The 18,957-nt window shown below is 43.8% G+C and overlaps 2 protein-coding genes across 9 annotated transcripts in view; one reads left to right on the top strand and one right to left on the bottom strand.

Moving 5' to 3' along the window:
• mindy3 (MINDY lysine 48 deubiquitinase 3) overlaps window positions 1–1,652 on the bottom strand; it is a 51,445-nt gene extending 49,793 nt beyond the window's left edge. For 6 of the 7 annotated variants that reach the window (XR_016493707.1, XR_016493706.1, XR_016493703.1 and 3 more), the window contains exons 1-2: window positions 477–1,636; window positions 278–357 (exon numbers count right to left, since the gene is read on the bottom strand). Coding sequence is in view for 2 of the 7 variants with exons in the window: in XM_090228361.1 (XP_090084487.1) it covers window positions 278–357; window positions 477–570 (174 nt within the window). In the remaining 5 variants the exon portion in view is untranslated. Of the gene's footprint in view, window positions 1–277; window positions 358–476 lie in introns of all 7 variants that reach the window. The other variant, XM_021593061.3, reaches the window with a different exon arrangement.
• si:dkey-12j5.1 (uncharacterized) overlaps window positions 1,444–18,957 on the top strand; it is a 37,514-nt gene continuing 20,000 nt past the window's right edge. For both annotated transcript variants that reach the window (XM_021593073.3, XM_021593069.3), the window contains exons 1-8: window positions 1,444–1,857; window positions 5,448–5,557; window positions 5,698–5,844; window positions 5,948–6,100; window positions 6,283–6,404; window positions 6,491–6,614; window positions 7,258–7,362; window positions 7,516–7,584. In XM_021593073.3, coding sequence (XP_021448748.3) covers window positions 1,791–1,857; window positions 5,448–5,557; window positions 5,698–5,844; window positions 5,948–6,100; window positions 6,283–6,404; window positions 6,491–6,614; window positions 7,258–7,362; window positions 7,516–7,584 — 897 coding nt within the window. In that variant the 5' untranslated portion in view covers window positions 1,444–1,790. The remainder of the gene's footprint in view (window positions 1,858–5,447; window positions 5,558–5,697; window positions 5,845–5,947; window positions 6,101–6,282; window positions 6,405–6,490; window positions 6,615–7,257; window positions 7,363–7,515; window positions 7,585–18,957) is intronic.

Genomic DNA, 18,957 nt, shown 5'->3' with positions numbered 1-18,957 from the left:
AAACACAACCTGCCGTCCTCATCCACTCTGTCTAAGAACAGATGTTTGCGAAGACACTCCAGCACCATAGAGTACTATAATAAATAAACAGTAGTAGAGAAGGCTTCTCAGCTGAGTGCCTGTCGGGTGACTTCTGTAAAGTGCTATCTAAGAAGATGTGTGCCTGTCTTGATATCATCATTCTGGTAACAGACACCAACACCCTCTACCTGGTCATAGGCTGGGTCATGTTCGTGTGTAAGGTTATGCACTGTCTGGTCTGGGGACTGGTCAATACCTGTACAGGAGCAATGACAGCGCAGGGTCCTCCTTCAAACTGCTCCAGTGCTGTGTGTTCTGTCTCACTGAAGACCATCCCTAAAATACAGGAATCACAGAGTCACTTATTTTGCCCCACCACTGACAATGTCTAGGATTGTGTTCAGGTTAGAGGGGGGTGCGCCAGAATGGAGCGAAGTAGGCGAGAGGTAGCTTACCCTGGGTCCATCTCCTGAAGAGTGAAGCGGACACCCCGTTGCTGCCTGGTCTTTTCCAAACTAGATCCACAACCTCTTTATTTAACTCCCCCATCGCTCTATAACACTGGTCCAACAGCCCTGGCAAACGGTTAGCTGTCTAGCCAACTACAATCAAATACAGAGCTGTCACTGCGCACACAGCCACGGTCCGGTGGATAGCTAACCTTAGCTAGCGTTGTGGTTTACTCTTCAACTTTCCAGGAACTGGTGCTTCGCTTCCCTCGTCAAACGGGGCCGGTGGCATCGGCCACAACGAAGCTCCGTGGCAGGGCAGTCTCCCGGGTCTGACCAGCGGACAGATGGGAGATAGGAGCATCAACGTTAGTTAGCTACCTAGCTAGTAAAGTTAATGTTATGTGGGCGCGTCTGACCGGCTATCTTAGAGTGGGCCAATATCTCCAGCAAAGCAGCGGGCGTAAACTAGTTAGCTGCCTGGTCAGCTGTCCAGATAGATAACAATAAGTTAGGGAGCCAGACTGTTAGTTGACTGCTCAATTCTCCTTGGTCCAAGTCGTAACGTTACCTTGCTACTAGTAGCCTGCTAACGTTAACTCGTTAGTACCAATTTGCTATGTTTTAGCTAGCTAAATGCATAACGTTTTGACGTTCCAAAGAGCGCTGAGGCGGTGGCAGTTTAAATTCAGGTCTGAATGCCGATAACTTTCGTTTAGTCAGTTGTTAGAAGGCAAACGCCTGTAATAGATATCCGAAAAAGTACAATTTTGAAAATAATATATGATTGTCGTCGGTATCAAAGACTAGCTAGCAGTATGTCATTCGTCTATTTACAACAGCTGTTTGGAAATGTGTATTGAGTGACGAAAACGCTCGTAGGTGTGGATTGGTCCAAATCCAGAATGTTCTTGAGGTATGGGCTCCAGCTTGGCAGCCCATTGGTGAGTTCAGACTGTCAATTATTCACATCATATCTTTCCCGCCTATTTTCCGTTAACAATACTCCAATGGCGTTTGTTTCAACACTTTATCAATGGAATTTGATCAAAGACTCAACTAATTAAGGTTGTATATAGTACATGAGGCAAGAAAACGCAACATCAAATCGATTGCCTTTGGCATTTTCAAACAGCGACTGTTCTTACTGCCGTTCACATTTAACTGGAACTGTTTGTCCACTATCTTTCTCCGTAGCTGCTGGGTTAGCAGTACTGAGCATGTGCACTCACACCCTACGCGTGGACTAATTTGTCCCCAATATTTTTACAGTGATTCGGACATAAATTATAAACTTGATTACAAATCGTCATTGTTGTAATGGGAGGCCAAACCAAGGGCAAAAAGAAGAGCAAAGCCAGGAGGAAAGATCCGCGCTCTAACGGAGGTATGTTACATACAGTAACTAACGTGTTAGCTAGATCGCTATAAAGGACAACTAGTGTTGTCCATGTGTGATATCTGTTATATTATGTGTGATAGCTACAGTGTCTTCAGAAAGTATTCATACCGATTGACATATTTCATATTTTGTTGTCTTACAGCCGGAATTCAAAATGTATTAAATATTTTTTTTAAATCCTCACCCTTCTACACACAATACCAAATCAAATGTGTTTATAAACCCCTTTTTACATCAGCAGAAGTCACAAAGTGCTTATACTAAAACCCCAAACAATGCAGATGTAGAAGCACGGTGGCTAGGAAAAACTCTCTAGAAGGCAGGAACATAGGAAGAAACCTAGAAAGGAACCAGGCTCTGAGGGGTGGCCAGGCCTCATCTGGCTGTGCCAGTAAAGATGATGATGTACAAACTTTCATAGATTACCAGCAGGTTCAACTAGTAATCCCTGTGGTTGTAGACCACCGGTCAGTACCTCAGGAATAAATGTCAGTTGGCTTTTCATAGCCGAACATTCAGAGGTCGAGACAGCAGGTGTGGTAGAGGGAGTCGAAAACAGCAGGTCCGGAACAAGGTACAGTAGCACGTCTGGTGAACAGGTCAGGATTCCATAGCCACAGGCAGAACAGTTGAAACTGGAGCAGCAGCAAGCCCATGTGGACTGGGGACAGCCAGGAGTCATCAGGCCAAGTAGTCCTGACGCATGGTCCTAGGGCTCAGGTAGTCCAGGAGGGAAGGGAGAGAGAGGGAGTTAGAGGGAGCATACATCAATTCACACAGGACACAGGATAATTACACCAGATATAACAGACTGACCCTAGCCCCAGGCACATAGACTATTGCAGCATAGATACTGGAGGCTGAGACAGCGGGTGGGTCGGGGGACTTTGTGGCCCCTTCCGATGATACCCCCGGACAGGGCCAACCAGGCAGGATATAACCCCACTACTTTGCCAAAGCACAGCCCCCACACCACTAGAGGGATATCAACAGACCAACTTACTACCCAGAAATACCTCATTGACAAAGTGAAAACATTTGTCAGTGATTACAGCTGTGAGTCTTTTTGGGTAAGTCTCTAAGTGCTTCCGACACCTGGATTGTGCAACATTTGCCCATTATTCCCCCAAAATTATTAATGTTATGTCAAAATGGTTATTCTTCTTTGCTAGACAACCATTTGCAGGTCTTTCCATAGATGTTCAAGTAGATTTAAGTCAAAACTGTAACTCGGCCACTGTCTTTTTGGTAAGCAACCCCAGTGTAGATTTGGCCTTGTGTTTTCGGTTACGGTCCTGCTGAAAGGAGAATTAATCTCCCGGTGTCTGATGGAAAGCATTCTGAACCAGGTTTTCCTCTAGGACTTTACCTGTGCTTAGCTCCATTTGGTTTATTTTTTTATCCTCAAAGTGAAATCCCTGATCGGTTTCCTTCCTCTACAGCAACTGAGTTAGGAAGGACGCCTGTATCTCTGTAGTGACTGGGTGTATCGATACACCATCCAAAGTGTAATTAATAACTTCACCATGCTCAAAGGGATATTCAATGTCTGTTTTTTGTTTTACCCTTCTACCAATCGGTGCCCTTCTTTGCGAGGCATTGGAAAACCTCCCTAGTCTTTGTGGTTGAATTGGTTTGATTTTCACAGCTCAACTAAATGACCTTACAGATAATTGTATGTGTGGGGCACAGGGATGAGATAGTCAAAAATCATGTTAAGCACAATTTTTGGTCACAGAGTGAGTCCATGCAACTTACAGTTGAAGTCAGAAGTTTACATACACCTTAGCCAAGTACATTTAAACTCAGTTTTTCACAATTCCTGACATTTAATCCAAGTAAAAATTCCCTGTCTTATGTCAGTTAGGATCACAACTTTATTTCAAGAATGTGAAATGTTAGAATAATAGTAGAATCATTTATTTCAGCTTTTATTTCTTTCATCACATTCCCAGTGGGTCAGAAGTTTACATACACTTAATTAGTATTTGGTAGCATTGCCTTCAATTGTTTAACTTGAGTCAAACATTTCAGGTAGCCTTCCACAAGCTTCCCACAATTAAGTTGGGTGAATTTAGGCCCATTCCTCCTGACAGAGCTCCTTGCTCAAACAACCCCCTTTTCCCCCCAAACATAACAATGGTCATTATGGCCAAACAGTTCTATTTTTGTTTCATCAGACCAGAGGACATTTCTCCAAAAAGTACAATTTTTGTCCCCATGTGCAGTTGCAAACCGTAGTGTGGCTTTTTTCATGGCGGTTTTGGAGCAGTACCTTCTTCCTTGCTGAGCGGCCTTTCAGGTTATGTCGATATAGGACTCGTTTTACTGTGGATATAGATACTTTTGTACCTGTTTCCTCCAGCATCTTCACAAGGTCCTTTGCCGTTGTTATGGGATTGATTGGCACTTTTTGCACCAAAGTATGTTCATCTCTAGGAGAAAGAACACTTTTCCTTCCTGAGCGGTATTTTTTATTTTTTTTAAACTTTATTTAACTAGGCAAGTCAGTTAAGAACAAATTCTTATTTTCAATGACGGCCTAGTGGGTTAACTGTCTGTTCAGGGGCAGCTCGGGGATTTGAACTTGCAACCTTCCGGTTACTAGTCCAACGCTCTAACCACCAGGCTACCCTGCCGCCCCAAGTGACAGCTGCGTGGTCCCATGGTGTTTATTCTTGCGTACTATTGTTTGTACAGATGAACGTGGTACCTTCAGGCGTTTGGAAATTGCTCCCAATGATGAACCAGTCTTGTGGAGGTCTACATTTTTTTTCCCGAGGTCTTGGCTGATTTCTTTTTCTTTTGATGTCAAAGAAAGAGGCACTGAGTTTGAAGGTAGGTAGGCCTTGAAATATATCCACAGGTACACCTCCAATTGACTCAAATGATGTCAATTAGCCTATCAGAAGCTTCTAAAGCCATGACATCATTTTCTGGAATTTTCCAAGCTGTTTAAAGGCACAGTCATCTTAGTGTATGTAAACTTCTGACCCACTGGAATTGTGATATAGTGAATTATAACTGAAATAATCTATCTGTAAACAATTGTTGGAAAAATGACTTGTGTTATGCACAAAGTAGATGTCCTAACCGACTTGCCAAAACTATATTTTGTCAACAAGAAAGTTGTGGAGTGGTTGAAAAACGAGTTTTAATGACTCCAACCTAAGTGTATGTAAACTTCCGACTTCACCTGTATGTGACTTTAAGGACATTTTTACTCCTGAACTTTAGGCTTGTCATAACAAGAATAGTGGTTGAATAGTTACTGACTCAAGACATTTCAGCTTTACATTTTACTTTTTCAAAAACATCATTCCACTTTGACATTATGGGAGTATTGTGTGTAGGACAATGACAAAAAAAAAATCACAATTGAATACATTTACCATTCAGGCTGCAACACAACAAAATGTGGAAAAAGACGAGGGGTATGAATGCTTTCTGAAGGCACTAGCTCGCTAGTTCTATCTGGAAAGAACAACCTAGCGAGCTAACTTGCTAGTTAGCTACTGTAACTGTAGCCAGACTTATGTAGAATATTGTTGACAATAGGGACTGTGTTGCAACAGGCTCTGGATTGGCAGGTCTGTCACCTCAAGATAGAATGAAGTTGAAGATGCAGGAGAAAGCCAAGAAAAAAACTGCTGAAAAATATACTGTAGAACAACTATTGGAGAAGGTAGGACACACACACACACACACACACACACTCCAGACATACTCTCTCTTTCTCCTATTTCAGATGGAGTCAGGAGTGTATGGACAGTTTGGAGTTTGCCACACGCTGTACACTAACATCTGTCTTGTGTTGTGTTTCAGACGGAGGAGTGTATGGACAGTTTGGAGTTTGAGATGGCGGGGAGGTTCTGTCAGCGAGCACTAGAGGTGGAGCCTGACAACCTCCTTACCCTGGACCTGCTAGGACACATCCACTCTGAACTGGGAGACACACAGAGGGCCAAGGAAATATCCTTCAGTGTGCGTGTGTATGGTGTTTGCATGCATCTCTGTGTGTGTGTTGTGCAAATGCACATGCGTGTGTGTGTGTGTTCCTTAACCCCAGCTCTAAGTGTTTCTGCATGCAGTGCAGTTGAGTCCTGAAGAAGGTCATAGTAAATACATGTCTCTAGGGCAGATACACACAGGCCAGGAGGCTGTGCAGTACTACACCAAAGGAGTACAGATACTACTGTGTATGCTGGAGAAACACGCACAAGCCACAGTGAGTACATGCACACACACTCATGGATCTTGTTGAATGCATGTCTAACACAGAACACTAGGAGGAGCTGTTTCTTCAGTCTGAACACTTCTACAAACTGACTGTATCATAAACTGACTGTCACAAACTGGCAGCCAGAGATGCTGAATATTTCTACCTCAACCATCTCCCTGTCACCCCAGGCAGGAGCAGGAGCTGAGGCAGCAGCCTCTCCACTCCAGGACTCGGGGTCAGAGATTCCGATAGCCAGACACGTGTGTGTGGCCTACTGTTCTGTGGCAGAGATCTACTTCACTGACCTCTGGTAACACAAAAATCATATATACATTTTTGTTACCTGAAAGGCCTGTTGTATATTGAATTCACAGATTTGTGTGTGTTTGTGTGTAGTATGGAGGAGAGGGCAGGAGATCAGTGTCGAGAGGCCATAGAACGAGCGCTGACCTATCAGCCTGACAACCCAGAGGCTCTACAGCTGATGGCCAGCTACCTGTTCAGTACAGAGAAGAACCAGGTCAGTACACACACACACTGTAAATCAGAGGCAGGTATGTCTCACGCTAAGTTATCATCTTGTTAAAGCAGCGATCAGAGTTAATTCATGTGAGAAAATTGAATAATATGCCATTAATCTGATGAGCTAGGAACACACACACACATTAATAAGTTTATGACAGAACAAAAGAAAGTGATGAGGGGAGACAGAAAAATGGTCTTTAACTGAACAATCAGAGCATTTGCAATTGTCATACAATTTTATGATAATCTGCTAGTCCTAGCACTGCAATGAGACAGGCCTCCAATTCTTCAGAGAGCCTTAATCTTTAGGGAGGAACAATAACAGCAAGCTAAGGATTTACTCCTAAATGACTCTTATATTTCAGAGGGGACAAGTTTTGGAATACTGCAGCTCTTCTCAAGGTTACTTTTGTAAATATCTCCTCCAGCCACCAGATGGCACTGTGGATCTAACCAGATGGAGTTGATTTGACAGTTGTGTGTAACCTTGACTTAACTCGGCAAATCAGTCAAGAACAAATTCTTATTTACAATGACGGCCGTCAATTGTGCGCAGCCCTATGGGACTCCCAATCACGGCCGGATGTGATGCAGCCTGGATCAGGGGAGCAGATGTCAGATTTTGTGTGTGTGTGTAGGAGGGGAAGGAGTACCTGATGAGGAGTGTGGATGCGTGGCTACCTGCCCTGAAACAGAGTGAAGCTCCACCCAGCAGAGAGGACATAGAGGAGGAACACACACAGGTGAGAGACTTATTACCCCCCCCCCTCAGACAACCCAGAGCATAAATGCCAAGTCAGAGGGCCAACTTATCGCTCTGTTTGTGTGACTTTGTGTGTGTCTGTGTGAGAGCAATTGTGTGTGTCTGTGTCTAACTCTTTTTGTTCCCTTTCCAGAGTGACATCCCACCATATGAATCCCGCATCACCACGGCCAAACTCCTCATAGAGGCAGAAGAGTACGAGGTAAGAGTATGCGTGTGTAGGATGAGTTTTTTTCTGTGAAAAGAACAGTGCTCTGTATTCTTTATCTTTGCCAGAGATCATCTTCAATAGTAGAGGAGTGGTCTTTACCCAGAGAGAGGTAAACGGAGGGAGGAACAGCTTTAGAAAAGATCTGGAGGGAGAGGGGTAGAAAGGTGTGAGTGTCTGGTACATTGTTTGTCTTCATCCTCGTGCATGTGTCAGCAAGCCACACTGACTACATACTCTGCATCTATTGAGGAATCAGAAACAATTGAGCTGGAGATGAGGATGAAGATTGTTTCCAGGCTCACAGCATTCACCACGATAACGACAAGATGGAAGCAGCAGATAACTGGAGAACAGGAGATGCAGGACAAGATTACTCAGATCTAGAGTAACTGAGACTATTTTAGTCCTCTATTGTTAAAAAAAATACGATTCTGTGTTGTTTCCACACAGCAGTGGTAAACCCAGAGGCAAGTCATTAACATCGCAGTTTTCAACTCTAAACAACAGCAACATTCTAACTCATAAATTACACACACACACATCGGAATCGAATAGGCAATCCGTTGTTAAACAGCAGACAAGAAGCATTTGACCCTAGTAGAGCAGAGGGAACAAGGGAAGGAAATGGCGGAGAGGAAGACGGTGGTTATAACCAGGGTCAAATATAGTTAGCAGACGCTACGAATACGTATTTCTCCCCCACCTCCCTCCCCTCTGGAAACTCTTTTCTCATAACTATGGATGTGAATGTTCTGCACATGTTATTTTACACATTCAAGTTTTTCTCTTTATTGTACGCTTTACTCACCCTCTTCTGAACCCTTAACCAATTTGATATTTCTGAGCAGCTGAAATAAAAACTGGTGATACTTTTGTATATATAGTGTATGTGGACACCTTCAAATCAGTGGATTCGGCTATTTCAGCCACACACGTTGCTGACAGGTGTATAAAATTGAGCACACAGTCAAATTTATTTATATAGCCCTTCTTACGTCAGCTGATATGTCAAAGTGCTGTACAGAAACCCAGCCTAAAACTCCAAACAGCAAGCAATGCAGGTGTCGAAGCACGGTGGCTAGGAAAAACTCCCAAGAAAGGCCAAAACCTAGGAGGAAACCTAGAGAGGAACCAGGCTATGAGGGGTGGCCAGTCCTCTTCTGGCTGTGCCGGGTGGAGATTTGAACATCTTGGCCATGTTCTGTTATAATGTTCATAAATGACCAGCATGGTCAAATAATAATAATTCCAGTAGTTGTCGAGGGTGCAGCAAGTCAGCACCTCAGGAGTAAATGTCAGTTGGCTTTTCATAGCCGATCATTAAGAGTATCTCTACCGCTCCTGCTGTCTCTAGAGAGTTGAAAACAGCAGGTCTGGGACAGGTAGCACGTCCGGTGAAAAGGTCAGGATTCCATAGCCGCAGGCAGAACAGTTGAAGCTGGAGCAGCAGCATGGCTCAGGTCCTCCGAGAGAGAAAGAGAATTACAGCGAGCATACTTAAATTCACACAGGACACCGGATAAGACAGGAGAAGTACTCCAGATATAACAAACTGATTCTAGCCCCCCGACACACAAACTACTGCAGCATAAATACTGGAGGCTGAGACGGGAGGGGTCAGGAGACACTGTGGCCCCATCTGATGATACCCCCGGACAGGGCCAAACAGGAAGGATATAACCCTACCCACTTTGCCAAAGCACAGCCCCCACACCACTAGAGGGATATTTTCAACCACCAACTTACCATCCTGAGACAAGGCCGAGTATAGCCCACAAAGATCTCCGTCACGGCACAACCCAAGGGGGTCTACATTGGCCGTAGAATGTCCTAACTGAAGAGCTCAGTGACTTTCAACATGGCACCTTCAACATGTCACCGTCATAGGATGCCACGTTTCCAACAAGTTCATCAAATTTCTGCCCTGCTAGAGCTGCCTTGGTCAACTGTAAGTGCTGTTATTGTGAAGTAGAAGGAACAAGAACTGCTCAGCTGCAAAGTGGTAGGCCACACAAGCTCACAGAATGGGACCGCCAAGTGCTAAAGCACAAAGTGCGTAAAAATCGTCTGTCCTCGGTTGCAACACTCACAACTGAGTTCCAAACTGCCATGGAAGCAACGTCAGCACTATAACTGCTCGTTGGGAGCTTTGTGAAATGGGTTTCCATGGCTGAGCAGCCGCACACAAGCATAAGATCACCATGTGCAATGCCAAGCTTCGGCTGGAGTGGTGTAAAGCTCGCCGCCATTTGGCTCTGGAGCGTGTTCTCTGGAGTGCAGAATCTTGCTTCACCATCTGGCAGTCAGATGGACAAATCTAGGTTTGGCTGATGCCAGGAGAACGCTACCTGCCCAAATTCATAGTGCCAACTGTACATTTGGTGGAGGAGGAATAATGGTCTGGGGCTGTTTATCATGGTTTGAACCCTTAGTTCCATTGAAGGGAAATCTTAACGCTACAGCATACAATGACATTCTAGACAATTCTGTGCATCCAAATTTGTGTTCAGCATGACAATGCCCCTGTGCACAAAGCAAGGTCCATACAGAAATGGTTTGTCGAAGAACTTGACTGGCCTGCAAAGAGCCCTGACCTCAACTTGGGATGAATTGAAACGCCGACTGCGAGCCAGGCCTAATTGACCAAAATCAGACGAGCAGGTGTCCACATACTTTTGGTCACGTAGTGTGTATGTGTATATATACAGTTCAAGACGGAAGTTTACACTTAGATTGGAGTCATTAAAACTAATTTTTCAACCACTTCCCAAATGTCTTGTTGACAAACTATAGTTTTGGCAAGTCGGTTCTACCTTGTGCATGACACAAGTAATTTTTCCAACAATTGTTTACAGACAGATTATTTAACTTATAATTCACTGTATCACAATTCCAGTGGGTCAGAAGTTTACATACACTGAGTTGACTGTGCCTTTAAACAGCTTGGAAAATTCCAGAAAATGATGTCATGGCTTTAGAAGCTTCTGATAGGCTAATTGACATCATTTGAGTCAATTGGAGGTGTACCTGTGGATATATTTCAAGGCCTACCTACCTTAACTCAGTGCCTCTTTGTTTGACATCATGAGAAAATCAAAAGAAATCAGCCAAGACCTCGGGAAAAAAATTGTAGACCTCCACAAGTCTGGTTTATCCTTAGGAGCAATTTCTAAATGCCTAAATGTACCACGTTCATCTGTACAAACAATAGTATGCAAGTATAAACACCATGGGACCACACAGCCGTCATACCGCTCAGGAAGGAGACGCGTTCTGTCTTCTAGAGATGAACATACTTTGGTGTGAAAAGTGTCAATCAATCCCATAACAACAGCAAAGGACCTTGTGAAGATGAGGATGAGGAGATGAGGAAACCGGTACAAAAGTATGTATATGTATATATATATATATATATATATATATATCTCCACAGTAAAACGAGTCCTATATCGGCATAACCTGAAACGCGACTCAGCAAGGAAGAAGCCACTGCTCCAAAACCGCCATAAAGACAGACTACGGTTCGCAACTGCACATGAGGACAAAGATCATACTTTTTTAAGAAATGTCCTCTGGTCTGATGAAACAAAAATAGAACTGTTTGGCCATAATGACCATTGCTATGTTTTGGAGGAAAAAGGGGGAGGCTTGCAAGCCAAAGAGCACCATCCCAACCGTGAAGCACAGGGGTGGCAGCATCATATTGTGGGGGTGCTTTGTTGCAGGAGGGACTGGTGTACTTCACAAAATAGATGGCATCATGAGGAAAGGAAATTATGTGGATATATTGAAGCAAAATCTCAAGACATCAGTCAGGAAGTTAAAGCTTGGTCACAAATGGGTCTTCTAAATGGACATTGACCCCAAGCATACTTCCAAAGTTGTGGCAAAATGGCTTAAGGACAACAAAGTCAAGGTATTGGAGTGGCCATCACAAAGTCCTGACCTCAATCCTATAGAAATGTTGTGGGCAGAACTGAAAAAGCATGTGCGAGCAAGGAGGCCTACAAACTGACTCCGTTACACCAGCTCTGTCAGGAGGAATGGGCCAAAATTCACCCAACTTATTGTGGGAAGCTTGTGGAAGGCTACCCGAAACATTTGAACCAAGTTAAACAATTTAAAGGCAATGCTACCAAATACAGTGCCTTGCGAAAGTATTCGGCCCCCTTGAACTTTGACCTTTTGCCACATTTCAGGCTTCAAACATAAAGATATAAAACTGTATTTTTTTGTGAAGAATCAACAACAAGTGGGACACAATCATGAAGTGGAACGACATTTATTGGATATTTCAAACTTTTTTAACAAATCAAAAACTGGGCGTGCAAAATTATTCAGCCCCTTTACTTTCAGTGCAGCAAACTCTCTCCAGAAGTTCAGTGAGGATCTCTGAATGATCCAATGTTGACCTAAATGACTAATGATGATAAATACAATCCACCTGTGTGTAATTAAGTCTCCGTATAAATGCACCTGCACTGTGATAGTCTCAGAGGTCCGTTAAAAGCGCAGAGAGCATCATGAAGAACAAGGAACACACCAGGCAGGCCCGAGATACTGTTGTGAAGAAGTTTAAAGCCGGATTTGGATACAAAAAGATTTCCCAAGCTTTAAACATCCCAAGGAGCACTGTGCAAGCGATAATATTGAAATGGAAGGAGTATCAGACCACTGCAAATCTACCAAGACCTGGCCGTCCCTCTAAACTTTCAGCTCATACAAGGAGAAGACTGATCAGAGATGCAGCCAAGAGGCCCATGATCACTCTGGATGAACTGCAGAGATCTACAGCTGAGGTGGGAGACTCTGTCCATAGGACAACAATCAGTCGTATATTGCACAAATCTGGCCTTTATGGAAGAGTGGCAAGAAAGCCATTTCTTAAAGATATCCATAAAAAGTGTTGTTTAAAGTTTGCCACAAGCCACCTGGGAGACACACCAAACATATGGAAAAGGGTGCTCTGGTCAGATGAAACCAAAATTGAACTTTTTGGCAACAATGCAAAATGTTATGTTTGGCGTAAAAGCAACACAGCTGAACACACCATCCCCACTGTCAAACATGGTGGTGGCAGCATCATGGTTTGGGCCTGCTTTTCTTCAGCAGGGACAGGGAAGATGGTTAAAATTGATGGGAAGATGGATGGAGCCAAATACAGGACCATTCTGGAAGAACCTGATGGAGTCTGCAAAAGACCTGAGACTGGGACGGAGATGTGTCTTCCAACAAGACAATGATCCAAAACATAAAGCAAAATCTACAATGGAATGGTTAAAAAATAAACATATCCAGATGTTAGAATGGCCAAGTCAAAGTCCAGACCTGAATACAATCGAGAATCTGTGGAAAGAACTGAAAACTGCTGTTCACAAATGCTCTCCATCCAACCTCACTGAGCTCGAGCTGTTTTGCAAGGAGGAATGGGAAAAAATGTCAGTCTCTCAATGTTCAAAACTGATAGAGACATACCCCAAGCGACTTACAGCTGTAATCGCAGCAAAAGGTGGCGCTACAAAGTATTAACTTAAGGGGGCTGAATAATTTTGTACGCCCAATTTTTCAGTTTTGTTAAAAAAGTTTGAAATATCCAATAAATGTTGTTCCACTTCATGATTGTGTCCCACTTGTTGTTGATTCTTCACAAAAAAATACAGTTTTATATCTTTGTTTTTTTATTTTATTTTATTTATTTCACCTTTATTTAACCAGGTAGGCAAGTTGAGAACAAGTTCTAATATACAATTGCGACCTGGCCAAGATAAAGCAAAGCAGTTCGACACATACAACGACACAGAGTTACACATGGAGTAAAACAAACATACAGTCAATAGTACAGTATAAACAAGTCTATATACGATGTGAGCAAATGAGGTGAGATAAGGGAGGTAAAGGCAAAAAGGCCATGGTGGCAAAGTAGATACAATATAGCAAGTAAAACACTGGAATGGTAGATTTGCAATGGGAGAATGTGCAAAGTAGAAATAAAAATAATGGGGGTGCAAAGGAGCAAAATAAATGAATAAATAAAATACAGTAGGGAAAGAGGTAGTTGTTTGGGCTAAATTATAGGTGGGCTATGTACAGGTGCAGTAATCTGTGAGCTGCTCTGACAGTTGGTGCTTAAAGCTAGTGAGGGAGATAAGTGTTTCCAGTTTCAGAGATTTTTGTAGTTCGTTCCAGTCATTGGCAGCAGAGAACTGGAAGGAGAGGCGGCCAAAGAAAGAATTGGTTTTGGGGGTGACTAGAGAGCTATACCTGCTGGAGCGTGTGCTACAGGTGGGAGATGCAATGGTGACCAGCGAGCTGAGATAAGGGGGGACTTTACCTAGCAGGGTCTTGTAGATGACATGGAGCCAGTGGGTTTGGCGACGAGTATGAAGCGAGGGCCAGCCAACGAGAGCGTACAGGTCGCAATGGTGGGTAATCTATGGGGCTTTGGTGACAAAACGGATTGCACTGTGATAGACTGCATCCAATTTGTTGAGTAGGGTATTGGAGGCTATTTTGTAAATGACATCGCCAAAGTCGAGGATTGGTAGGATGGTCAGTTTTACAAGGGTATGTTTGGCAGCATGAGTGAAGGATGCTTTGTTGCGAAATAGGAAGCCAATTCTAGATTTAACTTTGGATTGGAGATGTTTGATATGGGTCTGGAAGGAGAGTTTACAGTCTAACCAGACACCTAAGTATTTGTAGTTGTCCACGTATTCTAAGTCGGAGCCGTCCAGAGTAGTAATGTTGGACAGGCGGGTAGGTACAGGTAGCGATCGGTTGAAGAGCATGCATTTAGTTTTACTTGTATTTAAGAGCAATTGGAGGCCACGGAAGGAGAGTTGTATGGCATTGAAGCTTGCCTGGAGGGTTGTTAACATAGTATCCAAAGAAGGGCCAAAAGTATACAGAATGGTGTCGTCTGCATAGAGGTGGATCAGAGACTCACCAGCAGCAAGAGCGACCTCATTGATGTATACAGAGAAGAGAGTCGGTCCAAGAATTGAACCCTGTGGCACCCCCATAGAGACTGCTAGAGGTCCGAACAGCAGACCCTCCGATTTGACACACTGAACTCTATCAGAGAAGTAGTTGGTGAACCAGGCGAGGCAATCATTTGAGAAACCAAGGCTGTCGAGTCTGCCGATGAGGATGTGGTGATTGACAGAGTCGAAGGCCTTGGCCAGATCAATGAATACGGCTGCACAGTAATGTTTCTTATCGATGGCGGTTAAGATATCATTTAGGACCTTGAGCGTGGCTGAGGTGCACCCATGACCAGCTCTGAAACCAGATTGCATAGCAGAGAAGGTATGGTGAGATTCGAAATGGTCGGTAATCTGTTTGTTGACTTGGCTTTCGAAGACCTTAGAAAGGCATGGTAGGATAGATATAGGTCTGTAGCAGTTTGGGTCAAGAGTGTCACCCCCTTTGAAGAGGGGGATGACCGCAGCTGCTTTACAATCTTTGGGAATCTCAGATGACACGAAAGAGAGGTTGAACAGGCTAGTAATAGGGGTGGCAACAATTTTGGCAGATAATTTTATAAAGAAAGGGTCCAGATTGTCTAGCCCGGCTGATTTGTAGGGGTCCAGATTTTGCAGCTCATTCAGAACATCAGCTGAGCAGATTTGGGAGAAGGAGAAATGGGGAAGGCTTGGGCGAGTTGTTGTGGGGGGTGCAGTGCTGTTGACCGGGGTAGGAGTAGCCAGGTGGAATGCATGGCCAGCCGTAGAAAAATGCTTATTGAAATTCTCAATTATGGTGGATTTATCAGTGGTGACAGTGTTTCCTATCTTCAGTGCAGTGGGCAGCTGGGAGGAGGGGTTCTTATTCTCCATGGACTTTACAGTGTCCCAGAACTTTTTTGAGTTAGTGTTGCAGGAAGCAAGTTTCTGCTTGAAAAAGCTAGCCTTGACTTTTCTAACTGCCTGTGTATAATGGTTTCTAGCTTCCCTGAACAGCTGCATATCACGGGGGCTGTTCGATGCTAATGCAGAACGCCATAGGATGTTTTTTTGTTGGTTAAGGGCAGTCAGGTCTGGGGAGAACCAAGGGCTATATCTATTCCTGGTTCTACATTTCTTGAATGGGGCATGTTTATTTAAGATGGTTAGGAAGGCATTTAAAAAAAATATCCAGGCATCCTCTACTGACGGGATGAGATCAATATCCTTCCAGGATACCCCGGCCAAGTCGATTAGAAAGGCCTGCTCGCTGAAGTGTTTCAGGGAGCGTTTTACAGTGATGAGTGGAGGTTGTTTGACCGCTGACCCATTACGGATGCAGGCAATGAGGCAGTGATCGCTGAGGTCTTGGTTGAAAACAGCAGAGGTGTATTTAGAGGGCAAGTTGGTTAGGATGATATCTATGAGGGTGCCCGTGTTTAAGGCTTTGGGGAGGTACCTGGTAGGTTCATTGATAATTTGTGTGAGGTTGAGGGCATCAAGTTTAGATTGTAGAATGGCTGGGGTATTAAGCATGTTCCAATTTAGGTCGCCTAGCAGCACAAGCTCTGAAGATAGATGGGGGGCAATCAGTTCACATATGGTGTCCAGAGCACAGCTGGGGGCAGAGGGTGGTCTATAGCAGGCGGCAACGGTGAGAGACTTGTTTTTAGAGAGGTGGATTTTTAAAAGTAGAAGTTCAAATTGTTTGGGTACAGACCTGGATAGTAGGACAGAACTCTGCAGGCTATCTTTGCAGTAGATTGCAACACCGCCCCCTTTGGCAGTTCTATCTTGTCTGAAAATGTTGTAGTTTGGAATTAAAATGTCTGAATTTTTGGTGGTCTTCCTAAGCCAGGATTCAGACACAGCTAGAACATCCGGGTTGGCAGAGTGTGCTAAAGCAGTGAATAGAACAAACTTAGGGAGGAGGCTTCTAATGTTAACATGCATGAAACCAAGGCTATTACGGTTACAGAAGTCGTCAAAAGAGAGCGCCTGGGGAATAGGAGTGGAGCTAGGCACTGCAGGGCCTGGATTCACCTCTACATCGCCAGAGGAACATAGGAGGAGTAGAATAAGGGTGCGGCTAAAAGCAATAAGAATTGGTCGTTTAGAACGTCTGGAACAGAGAGTAAAAGGAGGTTTCTGGGGGCGATAAAATAGCATCATGGTATAATGTACAGACAAAGGTAAGGTAGGATGTGAATACAGTGGAGGTAAACCTAGGTATTGAGTGATGAAGAGAGAGATATTGTCTCTAGAAACATCATTGAAACCAGGAGATGTCATTGCATGTGTGGGTGGTGGAACTAATAGGTTGGATAAGGGATAATGAGCAGGACTAGAGGCTCTACAGTGAAATAAGCCAATAAACACTAACCAGAACAGCAATGGACAAGGCATATTGACATGAAAATAGAGGCATGCTCAGTCGAGTGATCAAAAGGGTCCAGTGAGTGGAGAGGTTGGTTGGGGGTCACGGCGATTTAGACAGCTAAATCGGTAGCAAGCTAGCATAGGAGCAAGCTAGCATAAGATGGAGGTCTGTTATTAGCCAACTCTTGCGTTCCGTCAGTAGATTAGTGGGTTTCCGTGTGGTAGAGGGGATGAATCCAAATCACACAACAACAACAAAAATAAAAACAATAGATATAGTTATAGAGGCCCAATAAGAAAAATACATCAATAACTAAAAATAAAATACTAATTGTCCGATTGTCTATTCAGATAGCAGCCGATAAGATAGCCAACGGCTAGCAGGCCGCAGAAGAGCGCACAGGCAACGTTGCGCCGGAGGAGCCAGCCGGACAGTTCCCTCGGGTAGACAACGTCGGCAGTCTAGCCGTGAAGGCCCGGTGGGGCTCCGCGTAGGCAGCAAAACGGGTCCGGATAGGTGATTGATGGAAGAAGCTTTGAAGCCTGAAATGTGGCAAAAGGTCGCAAAGTTCAAGGGGGCCTAATACTTTCGCAAGGCACTGTACTAATTGAGTGTATGTAAACTTCTGACCCTCTGGGAATGTGATGAAAGAAATAAAAGCTGAAATAAATAATTCTTTCTACTATTATTCTGACATGTCACATTCTTAAAATAAAGTGGTGATCCTAACTGACCTAAAACAGGGAATCTTTACTTCGATTAAATGTCAGGAATTGTGAAAAACTAAAAGTATTTGGCTACGGTGTATGTAAACTTCTGACAACTGTATTTGTTAACAAAAAATCAAGACCTAGAATCGCCTTTGGTGTATCCCACAAAAAAGGTTCACTGTTATAAGCTAACTATTTTTGAATTTTAGCCAGGGAATTTGGGGAATTTTGCTTAACTTCGGAAACCAGAAAGTTTCAGACCCTTTGCAACCCTAGTCCCCAGCACAAGGTGTACCTGTGTAATAATCATGCTGTTTAATCAGATTATTGATATCCCACACCTGTCAGGTTGATGGATTATCTTGACAAAAGATAAAAGGCTCACTAACAGGGATGTAAACAAATTTGTGCACAAAGTTTGAGAGAAATAAGCATTTTGTGCATATGGAACATTAATGGGATCTTTTATTTCTATCACATTACAATATTTTGTTCAGTGTATATGAAGGCTTGTCTGTTTTATCGTATATTACCATAGCAGAAGAAAAACGTAGTCTACACGTTGCATTGGAGTGATGTTAAAGGCCCAGTGCAGTCGAAATGTGATTTCACTGTTTTTTTTTAATAAACATTCGACCAGTTTATTAGGCACGCCAGTCTAGTACTGGGTTGGATCCCTCTTTGCCTCCAGAACAGCCTGAATTCTTTGGGGCATGAACATGTTGCTCACTTGGTATCAAGGGACCTAAGTTGTGCCAGGAAAACATTCCCCACGCCATTACAACACCCCCACCACCAGCCTATACTGTTGACGTTAGGCACAATTGGGCCATGGATTCGTGCTGCTTCCACCAATTTCTGAATTTGTCGGCCCAGGCAATGGTTTTCCACTCCTCAATTGTCCAGTGTTGGTGATCGCGTGCCCACTGGAGCCGCTTCTTCTTGTTTTTAGCTGATAGGAGTAGAACCCAGTGTGGTCGTCTGCTGCATTAGCCCATCCGTGACAAGGACCGACGAGTTGTACATTCTGAGATGCCATTCTACACACCACTGTTGTACTGCGCCGTTATTTGCCTGTTTGTGGCCCGCCTGTTAGCTTGCACGATTCTTGCCGTTCTCCTTCGACCTCTCATCAATAAGCTGTTTTCGCCCACAGGATTGCCCCTGAAAAAAATGTTTTTTTGTTTGTCGCACCATTCTCTATAAATCGTAGACATTAGCGTGCATGTAAAGCCCAGGAGACCGGGCGTTTCCAAGATCCTGGAACCGGCGCTCAGTCACTTACGTCACTCATTTTTCCCATTCTAACGTTCAATCGCACAGTAACTGA

This window comes from Oncorhynchus mykiss, chromosome 3 (genome assembly GCF_057628025.1).
Source record: "Oncorhynchus mykiss isolate SJ-2025 chromosome 3, ASM5762802v1, whole genome shotgun sequence".
Classification (NCBI taxonomy): domain Eukaryota; kingdom Metazoa; phylum Chordata; class Actinopteri; order Salmoniformes; family Salmonidae; genus Oncorhynchus; species Oncorhynchus mykiss.
This window is presented reverse-complemented; position numbering and strand designations above follow the sequence as displayed.